At 44.7% G+C, this 12,082-nt stretch overlaps 1 protein-coding gene and 1 long non-coding RNA gene across 2 annotated transcripts in view; both read right to left on the bottom strand.

Moving 5' to 3' along the window:
* The window catches only part of LOC134396937 (uncharacterized), a 212,491-nt gene that overhangs the window by 45,252 nt on the left and 155,157 nt on the right, over positions 1 to 12,082 (bottom strand). The window lies entirely within an intron of this gene.
* The window catches only part of SCIN (scinderin), a 58,686-nt gene that overhangs the window by 43,219 nt on the left and 3,385 nt on the right, over positions 1 to 12,082 (bottom strand). The window contains exons 2-3 of the mRNA XM_063123539.1: positions 9,405 to 9,559; positions 6,088 to 6,249 (exon numbers count right to left, since the gene is read on the bottom strand). Of these exons, the coding sequence (XP_062979609.1) occupies positions 6,088 to 6,249; positions 9,405 to 9,559 (317 nt within the window). The remainder of the gene's footprint in view (positions 1 to 6,087; positions 6,250 to 9,404; positions 9,560 to 12,082) is intronic.

The following is a 12,082-nucleotide window of genomic DNA, read 5'->3' as shown; positions in this document are numbered from 1 at the left end:
ACAAACAACCCAACTGGGATTCGCAAAGCAATGTCATTAGCAAGTGCAAACCTCTACTAGCGGACACACCTATCGCACGTGGCATTCATTTTTGCAGAAGAGTCCTGCTCATGCTTAAACCTTGGGTGCTTCCAGACAGAGGATTCCTTGCACTACCAATCAAAAGCCATTGTGCAGCTATTCTGTCTTTTCCTCTGTAACTTTTTTTTTCTGGTAGGGAAAAGATGGGAAAAGATGGAGGGGATAATGTTATCTGGACCCTCTATAAAATTCCATGAATGAGGCAGGGTGATTGCACAATAAAAGCCTCATTAGGAAACACATCTTAGTAATCCTTACAGGCTACAATCCAAAGGCATACATAACCAATGCAGTGTAGTGGCTAAAGTGTTGGACTGGGAGTAGGGAAATCTGGGTTCTAGTTCCCATTCGGCTATGGAAGCTCACTGGGTGACATTGGGCCACTCACAGACTCTCAGCCCAACCTACCTCACAAGGTTGTTGTTGTGAGGATACAATGGAGAGGACGGTTATGTATGCTGCCTTGAGTTCCTTAAGGAGGAAAAAAGGCAGGATATACATGTAATAAATAAATAAAAATAATAACTAATTTTTCATACCATGGGTCTTTGTTCTCTTCAAACACCAATCTGTTTCTGAAGAAAAGGAAACTTCCAAAGCAATCTTTGTTATAACATCTAAGAGGGAGGTATAATTCAAAGAAGAAAAGGAGGAGGGTCTCTCACTAGATACATGTACAGCCTTCGGGACGCATGAAGGACCTCTCTGAGTTGTAGCCTTTGTTAAAAACAAACAGTAAAAGCTTAGCTCATCCTGCTTATAAAATCATGGGAACTTGGCTTGTTTAGGTCGACCCAGGCATTAAGGGTCAAAACAGAAGCTTCAACATATCTGAGCTAAGCTTAGTAAATCCTGCACACAACCCCAAAATGGTGTGCTTGGAGAACATGGGAGTCCCTTTCAGATCTAGGATTTGCTAAGATTATACCAGCCATCTCCAATACGGTACCCTCCAGAAGTTTTGGACTTCAACTTCCGTCAGCCCCAGCCAGTGTGACCAATGTTCGGGAATGCTGGGAGTTATAGTCCAAAACTTCTGGAGGGCACTGGATTGGGGAAGACTAAATGAACTGCACAACTGGCTGAAAACTTCTGGTTGGTTAGGCCCATGTTATCTGACCACACTGGTGCTGAAAACAAAATTTCTAACACTAAAGCATGAAAGGTAATCAGTGGTTCTTTTATTTTTGTATTTATAAGGCAAACCTGGTTTGAACCTGAGGGATATGAGTATGAGACCTTGAAAACACTTTAAAACTGTTTTTAAAGTATTAAATCAGAGCCACACTTATAAGAAAACAGATGGTTGAAAGGTTTCCATTAATAGCTTCTATTTTCCAACATGCAGAACTCTGGAGAAACATCCTGTTCAGACTGAAATGTTCCACTGCTACCATGAGCTGTTGAGACATCCATTCCACGCAGGACTGGACAAAAATAATATATGTCCCATATTATCTTGAGGTTTAGGTGTGCCTATGTGTGTGCTTAACCAGTATCGGACATTGTTCTCAGTCTAAGGAACGTGTCTCCGTACCCCCGCCTACCGCCAATATCTATCACATGGGGACAATCCACTTTGTGGAGGTGTTTATCTACAACAACTAAAAGTATACACATCCTAAATGTCTAAGGTACAACACCATGTTCAGTCAAGTTCCATGCCGCAGCATGTCCCATTCATCTTCCCATCAAAGAAATAGATCATGCAGCATTAATATTTGCTCTTCTGCCCTTCTCAGAACCCCATCTGATGTCTCCCACTCTTAAACTATAGGCAGTTTTACATCTCCGGAAAACTCTCTCATATCCCATTTTTTCCTTTGAGCTCAGTTACTGCAGTCCTTTCCAGATGCATTTTAAATGGAAGGAGCATAAGTAAACAAGGTAGTCATTAGCAGGAGTGGGTAATTGCACGGCCACCCAGGGTTCCCTTCTGGATATTGCTTTCCTGTTGCTCGGTATATGCATGCATTTAACCCTGAGTTACTTGGGCACCAATTTGCATAATATTTGAATATGCAAATGTATACAAATAGATGCAAATGTAATTCTGTAAATTCTACAATTTTAATAGAAGTACAATACAGCTCCCCATAGTGGAAAGACTGTGAGCAGTTGACATGGGTGCCTGCTGCTAAGTCTGCTCTCCAGGAGCTAAGTGTCGATGGGCAACTTCAAGGCCTCGGCTGCTCTCCTGTTTGAGGAATCTTTTATCTTAAACAGGATTTGGACTAAACAGGCCCTGAAACAGAGGACACTTTCAAACAAAGGACTGTCCTCTGTAAGGTAAGACATACGGCCACCCTAAGCACAGAGGCCTGCTTTGGAAATGCTTCATGAAGCTAATGTGAACTTTAACAGAATTGGGGCTGGGAGCTGTAGCACTTTTTTCTGGCTAAACACACAGCTTTAACTGCTATGATGAAGAGAATTTCACCAGGTGATGCATGCATAAAAATGACACCTGCTGAAATTCCCTTTTCAATACAACTGTTAAAGATACAGCAGACCTCTTCTCCTTTTCATATGGTCACCCTACCTTGAAAAGCTGCCTTATATCCAGCGAAGGCTGGTGGCCCTGATGTCAGTGGGGCAGTGAATCCTCCCCGGGTTTCAGTCAGAACTTCAAAGGAGCTATTCAAGATGCAAAGCAGTGTGGCTTATTTTTCTTGAACCAGCCACCTTGAGAACCCATGGTTTGTTGTTGGGTTGTTCAGAGTGGTTAACACACCACATAGCATGGTTAACAAGCCACCCTGTGGAAAATGTCCTGGCTTCAGACAACACATTAACCCATAGTTCTACAAACAACCCACGGTTCAACAACACACCACACTCAACCACTGAGTGTAGCTTAGCATGTTATGCGAACCCTGTCACTACCTTTATACTTGTTCCCTCATGTTTTCGAATTTACCTTTTCAGTCTTAGACAGCCTCTCCGAACCTGGTGCCCTCCAGAAGTATTGGATTACATAGGGTGACCATATGAAAAGGAGGACAGGGCTCCTGTATCTTTAACAGTTGCATAGAAAAGGGAATTTCAGCAGGTGTCATTTGTATCTATGGGGCACCTGATGAAATTCCATCTTCATCACAACAGTTAAAGGTGCAGGAGCAATACTAGAGTGACCAGATTTAAAAGAGGGCAGGGCACCTGCAGCTTTAACTGTTGTGACGAAGAGGAAATTTTCCCAGGTTCCCCATATATACAAATTAGGGGTGTGCACGGACCCCACGCTCCGCTTCACTTCCAGATCTGCGATTTGCGGATTGGGCCGCTCCGCCCCGCCCCCGCTCCGCCTATGTTCACTCCGCTCCGCTCGGAGCTCCGGATCCGGATCGGAGCTCCGTTCCCCCCCCATAGGCTTGCATTAAGCTAAAAAAGTATACAACTTTTTTTCTGTTAAAGTTAGAAACCTCAAGTTTGGCACCATGACACCTCATGGACGTATACACACGCACGCCAAGACTCAAGGCAATCCCATCATCCCCTGATTTTTGGGGAATTTATGAAAACCGGGCACCCCATTCACACCCCTTTCCATAGCTCCGTCAATTTGCACGTTAAAAATCTCAAACTCGCCACCATGAAAGCTTATCCAGGGATACATACGCACGCCGAGACTCAAGGCAGTCCCATCATCCCCTGATTTTTGGGGAATTTATGAAAATCCAACACCCCATTCACACCCCTTTCCATAGCTCCGTCAATTTGCACGTTAAAAATCTCAAACTCGCCACCATGAAAGCTTATCCAGGGGTGCACATGCATGCCAAGACTCAAGGCAGTCCCATCATCCCCTGATTTTTGGGGAATTTATGAAAACCGGGCACCCCATTCACACCCCTTTCCATAGCTCCGTCAATTTGCACGTTAAAAATCTCAAACTCGCCACCATGAAAGCTTATCCAGGGGTGCACACGCACACCGAGACTCAAGGCAGTCCCATCATCCCCTGATTTTTGGGAAATTTATGAAAACCGGGCACCCCATTCACACCCCTTTCCATAGCTCCGTCAATTTGCACTTTAGAAACCTCAAACTCGCCACCATGATAGCTTGTCCAGGGATACATACGCACGCCAAGACTCAAGGCAGTCCCAGCGGCAGAGCCCGGTAAAGGACCAAGGGAGGGGGGGACCTTACCTGCCTCCATCCGTGCTCCGTCGCCGTCTTCAATTGAGCCCGCGGTTCCACCAGGTAAGTCTGGGCTGCGGCCCAGGCTTCCTGGTGGAACTGCGGGCTCAATTGAAGATGCCGATGGACCGTGGACGGAGGCAGGTAAGGGAGAGGAGGGCGGGGAGGGGGGTTACCGGGCCCTGCCGCCGTCGCCGCATGGGCGACAGCGACAGCGGCAGGGCCCAGTAAACCCCACTTACCTTTCCGGCGGAGCTCCGGATCGAGGCGAAGGATCCGCCTTCACCTCGATCCTCTTCGCCACGCTCCGCCGGCCTCCCAATCCTCTTCGCCTCTGCCTTAAGGACAGGTGAAGCCCCCCGCTCCGCTCCTGCTTCTCCGGTCCGATTAGAAGCGGAGCACATCCCTAATACAAATGACACCTGCTGAAATTCCCTTTTCTATGCAACTGTTAAAGATACAGGAGCCCTGTCCTCCTTTTCATATGGTCACCTTAGATTACAAATCTCATCAGCCCAAGTCAAAACTCCAACAAATCTGGTGGGAATCATATTGGGAAAGGCTGTTCTAGCATATTCTTGTTTGTTTGAAAGCTGACGTTCCCAAATAAGCAACTAGAAGGCTAGGCATGCTTCATAGGCCCTAATTTGTCTACCTCAGATATGGAGCCCTTCCAACCATTACTTATTTTTCCCAGTGAAGATTTTTTCTTCTTCTTCAAAAACATGTGTGAACATGCAGAGAAGTACAAAGAACGTCTGCATGGCTGAATCTACACTTATAAGAGAACTGCTCAAAAGCTACCTACTAGATATTTCCATTGTCATAAACATTTGCTTTCCTTTCTTCCCTCCTCGAAGATGTAGATTACTCTTCACGTTGGAAGAAGCAATGTGTTAAGAAGCCCTTGCTGTTAATGTTCTCTGAATTATGTTTATTTTACTAATTTCAGAAAAGTTTTATACTGCTTTTCATGGTTTTTTTTAAAAAAATCCCAAAGCAGTCCACAAAGTAAAATCATAAGAAAATGCAATAAAGCCAGTCAATAAAACAATAAGACACTAAAATGTCTCATTAATTAACTAGGTGCAACTGCCAATGCTAGCAGTCAGAAAAACGCCCAAACATAGAAATATGTCTTCAGTTATTGGCAGAAAGTAGGAGCCTGCCTAATCTCGATGAGATCATTCCACATGGTAAGTGCCTCAAGGCAAAAGGTAGGGTGACCATATGAAAAGGAGGACAGGGCTCCTGTATCTTTAACAGTTGCACAGAAAAGGGAATTTCAGCAGGTGTCATTTGCATGCTTGCAGCACCTGGTGAAATTTCCTCTTCATCACAATAGTTAAAGCTGCAAGAGCCCCGCCCTCTTTTGTATCTGGTCACTCTAGTATAGCTCCTGCAGCTTTAACTGTTGTGTCTGTGTTTAACTGGTGCCATTTCTGCCTTTTAGTCAGAAATCATTCAAGATAAAAGCATTCTCCACTTCTGGTATATCAGTTTCTTTCAGCCAGCTGATGTTGCAACCTTTCTACAAATTTGGGAGTTTTCACAAATAGGATTTCCTGTGGGTCTTTTTCTACTCAGATCATTTGCTAAAATTGTGCATGAAGGGAAGTGGTCAGCAGCAAAGCATCAATGCTTGGGGTGCCTGATATTTTAAGTCTAACCCCACAGAATAGCCTTCTCCAACCTGGTGCTCTCCAGATGTGTTGTACTACAATTCCCAGCATCTCCAACCAGTTTGGGGAAGGCTGCTATAGTGTCTAGAAGATCCTGGCTTGGGGCTTGGACTTAATAACCTTGTGAGGTTTGTAGGATGTTATATTTGTTTCAGAGAACTTAAGCTTTGTGACAACTCACCGTTCCGAGATCCACAATGAAGCAATCCCCTTTGTTGAAGCTGTCCCAGCTAAGAGGAACCTCCGTGGCTCTAATCACCCTCCGGCCTTTGATATGCAGAAGTCTCCGTGCACTTAGGTCATTTGTGATGACATGCTTAAAACCTGAGGCAACACCACCTGCCTAAGTGAAGTAAAACGATGCGTGTTAGTTGGTTTCTCTTGTTCAATCCTATAGGCCTTTGCTATGTGTACAGTAGCAGTTCACGAATCACACCAAAACATGTTTGCACTAACCACAGAGCTGAGAACTCGCGTCATGGTTTGAACTTTGAGACATAGGGCCCTTCCACACGTTCTGAAATCGCCTGCATGCGCCCCAACTACGGCCCCAAAACGATAGTGTGTACCATAGCTGAAGAGACGGAGGCGGAGGCGGCTGGGGAATCCAAGCGCATCCTTGCCGCCGCTGCTGCCAGCCTCCTGCTGCCTGGGTAAGAGCGACCCGGTTCGGAGAGCTCGGCGGAGGCGGAAGCCGAGCTCTCCGACCTGGATCGCTCTTACCCAGGCAGCAGGAGGCTGGCGGCGGCGGCAAGGACGCGCCTGGATTCCCCAGCCGCCTCCGCCTCCCCCCGCCTCCCCCCCTCCTCTCCTTCTACCATAGCTGAAGAGACGGAGGCGGCGGCGGCGGCTGGGGAATTCGTTTTGGGGCCGTAGTTGGGGCACATGCACGCGATTTCAGACCGACGTGTGGATCCGCCCATAGAAACTATCAAGATGCTTGTCTGGTTTTGTTCTTCAACTTCTCAGTGTAAGGTTGTAAGGTGTGCTTTTTTTCTTGCCAGTAGGTTATTAAGATTGTTCATTATCTATAACAACTTACTTATCTATAACAACTTACTTTAATGATGTTGCTAGCAGCTATGCCTTTTTAAAAAAAATATTCTAGAGTAAATGCAGAGCTCCCAATCTGGATTGGGACTATGGACAGAAGAATGGGTTGTAGTTTTTAGCCCTTTTCCCCCTGATGAAATCCGGATCCGGATCAGACCCCCATGTCTGCATTTTATATCGCAAAAGAGTGGTCACTGTGTGAACAGAATGCTGGGCTAGATGGACCCTTGGTTTAATCCAGCATTCTTATGTTCTTATGCGATCCATTAAAGCAATTTGAGCACTCTTTTCCAATATAAGTGGCAGTTTGGGGGCTTCTAATCCAAATCAGGCTGCAGTGATTAAAAAAAACCCTGCCCACCACGCTAGGATACCAATCTGGACCAGGCCACCTGCACTTGCCCTAGAATAAAAATGGGGGGGGGGGAGATGTAGCTGCTAGATCTTTAAAGTAACACCTGCCTTGGGTGTCACTCCTTCTAATAGTGAACTCAGTTAGTGAGTGTCAACAGAAACGGGATCACTGAGAAACAAGAGGGACAGCAGGCTCAGGGACCCTGAGAAGGTACAGAAGTTGTGTGTTGTTTTTTTAAAAAAAACATTTTTTAAAAAAACTTAATGAGACAAACCCTTCCCAAAACAGCTTCTCAATTTAATCATGACTCTTGCCAAAGGGAGGAAGGAAGAGGCTCCATGCATGGGCAAAAGGTAAGTGAAGATCTTGGTTTAACAAGCCAAATTTGACCATCTGAACGCAGTCACTGCTTTGGCAAATTTAACTATGTGCTGTGTGAAGAAGTCCTTCCTTTTATCTGTCGTGAATCTCCCATCAATCAGTTTCATGGGATGATCCCACTGGCTTCTAGTATAATGAGAGAGGGATAAAAATGTCTCCCGATCCATTTTTTCCACACCATGCATAATTTTGGGCACCTCTCTCATGTCTCCCATTACTCACACTTTTTCTAAGCTAAACCATCCCAAGGGAGTTGCTATCATTTTCTATAGAAGATCTGGAGTGAAAACCCAAGTAACCTTTATAGGGCAGTGGGACTGGCTGGGTAACACTCTCACCACAAGTAATCCCTCCCTCTAGTGCTGAGCTCTAAAGAAAATGACAAATGAAGCCAGCTCTGGACAGGGTTTCTTGGCTGGAGCCAGTCACACATCCTCCTCCTCAATCTGAGTCTTTGGAGCAATTTTGCATAAGGAGCCACAGACTCAGGAACGGTATTGTGAATATAGCCACATTTAGGGCCAGAGTATTAGGAAGAACAGACAGCCCCACATATGGCCATGTTCAGCTGGGAACCAGAAATGTCTCAAAAGCTTCACTGACTATGGCTTTAGCTAGACCTAAGGTTTATCCCAGGATCGTCCCGGGGTTGTCCCTGCCTGCTCCCAGGATCCCCTATGTATCATTTACATGAACAGGGATGACCCCAGGACGATCCCAGGATAAACCTTAGGTCTAGCTAAGGCCTATGTTTGGACAAACATAAGCTGAGATATGAACAAGACGTTTGGCAATGCACACCACCCTTTCATTCCTCCCTTTACACCTGCAAGCAAACAAGAGGACAGAGGAAGCAGCCTTATACTGAGCCATTGGTCCATTTAGCCAAATATTGTCACCACTGACTTTAGCAGCTCTCCGGAGTTTCAGGCAGAAGTTTTGCCTGCCCAACCTGGAGATGTCAGGGATCAAACCTGGAACCTTCTGCATGGAAACTATGTCTTCCACCACTGAGCTACGCCCCCCCACCCACCCCAAATAAACCAGGAAGCATTCCACTAACTATAGTTTCCCTTTTCATCTGCTCCAGAAAACTATGGCCTTAGCTAGACCTACTGGTCTAGCGCGACGGGAGGAGTGAAGAACTCGCGATAAAAATATCCCAAGATCCTCCTCTGTTTACACGTGGCATGCGACGACCTCAGACAAACAAAACAAGAAATTATAGTTAATAGAACACTTCCTGGTTTATTTGCCAGTTCACGTGAAGGGAGGAGCAAAGGGACTGCATGTATGGGGAAAAGTCTCTTCACATCCTGACTATGGCCGTAGCTACACCTAAGGTTTATCCCAGGATTGTCCTGGGGTCAAACCTGTTCATCTAAGTGCCACACAGGGCATCCAATGCTCAGGCAGGGACGAACCCGGGATGATCCTGGGATAAACCTTAGGTCTAGCTATGGCCTTAGTTAGCCAAGATATGATCATCCAAACTTTTCCATTGAGCCTGCGGGGGTGGGGGTTTGGATGAAGGGGTAAAGTGGCATGTATATCTATTACATAAACTGCAAAGCCAACTTCACAAGAATAGAACTTGATTCAATGTCTGCTTTTATGTTAGTCTGACTTCACTTTTATTTCTGCCTTTTAAGTACCCCCTTTTTTCATTTTTTGCATTACCAATTCTTGCAGATCACATTATTGCATACCTTATACTTAATGCCACCTTTGAAGTATCCAACAAATTGGGTGGACTCATATCCTTGGATTTCTCGATGCTGCACAGGCTTTCCTCCAAGGTAATCATCCATCTGAACTGTAAAGATCGCTGCTGCAGTGCTTTCATCCTGAGAGCATTCCTTCCCTAAAACAAGATGGCATTATTCCATTTAGAAGAGCAAAGTAGTAGAATCAGGGGAACCACTGTGAATTGAAGGCACGTACTACACAGTTACAACAGTTTAGATGTTATTGCTTCCACCTAAGGAACACAGGAGTTGAGTTTGGTGAGGGAGCATGGGAGAATCTATGGGAGCCTAGGAGAAGCACTCTTCAAATAGCTGAAGAGCTGTAACATAGAAGATGGCAAAAGCTTGTTTTCTGCTTCCCCCAAAGCAAGGATTAAACATGTTATAGGAGAGTGGATCTCAGTTGAAAATTAGGAGAAACTACTTGTTGGTAAGAGCAATATGACACTGGAACCAGTTACATGGGATTCAGCACGGGGGTGAGAGCGTTCTCTCTTGCTGGAAGTCTTCAAGGAGAGACTGGACAGCCATCTGTTGTGAATGCCCTAGCTATGCGTTCCATGCATCAAGCAAGTTGTTGGACTAGATAGGCCACAAGGCCAACTCCAGCTCTGTAATTCTATGGTATCATCCACATATGTCACCTCTGGGAACCAAGAAGCACCTTTCTTCTTTTCTTCCTGGAGCCCATTTTTGAGATGGGAGTAAGTGGTAGTTGGCCAGAGTAGCCTGCTAGGAAGTTATTTACCACATGTACAACCATCTCCACACTTTTCTCTCCTAGCTTAGAAACTGTGGAGCCAGACAGAATCTCTTTAGAGCCTGGATTTGTCTTAGTGGCCTCTATTGCTGACCCCTGTTTGAGGTCATCCAGACTTAAGTGGGATGTACTTAGAAACACTGGTGGGCTATAGCCATCTTCGAAGTTGTTGATTAACCTCCTTTAGGAGCATCTGTGATATCCACCCTATTGAAACACCACGATTAAGACCATGCATGTAAATGGGTCCACAGTCACACAAAAACATGTAAACAAGCCACCCACACCTGACCTTCCCCACTGAACCAGACTGAAAGTGGGTTCATGAGCTTGAGCTTTTATATTGTATTTTATATTATGGTTTTATACTGTTGTTTTATACTTTGAATGGTTTTAATTTTTGTGAACCGCCCAGAGAGCTCCAGCTATTGGGCGGTATAGAAATGTAATAAATAAATAAATAAATTCATGTGAAGCTATTATTGTGATATGGTAAAGATAACAGAGGGTGAAGAGACCACTTCAATCTACATACTCTGGCTCAGTTCATACCTTAGGCCAAACCATAGTTAAGGATGCTATCTTTTGGCACGATGTCTGAATTGGTAAACCATAGTTTGCAACCAGCCAATTGCAAAGTGGGTTTGAAAACCATGGTTTGTGCTGACTATATTTTGGCATTATGATTGAACTGACAAAATATAGTTATGGCCATCCCTGTCTCCATAGGTTGCTGTACCATGAAGAAGACAGGAGTGAAATTATGAAGCAAAGTGCTGGGAGGATAAAAAGCTAAAGTTGAAAAGAAGCTGTAAACCATGATCTGCTCTTTGTGCATTTAGAAGATCAAATCACGATTTAGGTTGTAAACTATGGTTAGTGCAAGTCATAATTTGATATAATTTCTGAAATGAGCCCATGGGCTGGTTCAGATATCATGCCAAATGATGATTTACCATTATGTGAATGAGCAATGATGGGAGCCTCAGGCTTACAAACACCCTCTTCCCCCTGCATATGATGATTCTCCATCTCTTATCCTGGTTTGAGGAAAACCATAGTGTGCCATTCCATCCAAGTGGGAAAACTATGGTTTGCACTTGTCCAAACCAGGATCAGAAACTGGGGCTCCATCTACATCAAGCAGGATATTTCACTATGAAAGTGGTATGAAAGCAGTATATGGTTTGTGTCAATGGGCCCCAACAGTTGTCAGTGCACTTCAATACCACTATATAGCAGTAGTGTGGCTCCTGCCTTTTATATACCACTTTCATAGTGGAATATCCTGCTTGGTGTAGATGAGCCCTAGGTTTTCACATTATGGATTCTTCCAAATGGAGGACTTTTAGCTCTACCAATCAGAAGGCATTGTGCAGCTATTCCTATCCTTTTTTTTTTCTTTAGCAGATTTTCTGCTGTAATAAAAAAGATAGAAGCAGCAGTGGAAAAACACAGGAGAGTTACGTGTGGAAGATGACAACATCTGGACCCCCAATAAAAATTTGCAAATGAGTCATGGCAATGGCACAATAAAAGTCTTATCTGGAAGCACCTTATGTTTGAATTCTCCCTATAATGGTAATGGGCTGATTTTATCCTCTCACACATTATCTTTTGGTCTTCAAAGAAGTTCAGTTTGAACTCTACCAATTTGGGTCCTGCTGAACTGAGTGCTACAGCATCCTTCACGTTTGCATTCCCATGTGAATGCAGAATTATCCACCCGTATCTAATTCAAAGTATCATTAGACGCTCTTCCTGCAGTTCAGAAGCACTGGCAGCAATGCACACTTCCAATATAATCTTTAATCACAGTGCTAGTTATCATTTCCCGCCACACGCAGCCAAAGTAATTATCGGCGGTGCCAGTGCTGTG

Source organism: Elgaria multicarinata, chromosome 1 (assembly GCF_023053635.1).
Source record: "Elgaria multicarinata webbii isolate HBS135686 ecotype San Diego chromosome 1, rElgMul1.1.pri, whole genome shotgun sequence".
Taxonomy (NCBI): domain Eukaryota; kingdom Metazoa; phylum Chordata; class Lepidosauria; order Squamata; family Anguidae; genus Elgaria; species Elgaria multicarinata.
The sequence above is the reverse complement of the archived record's forward strand: the minus strand, read 5'-3'. Positions and strand labels throughout refer to the sequence as shown.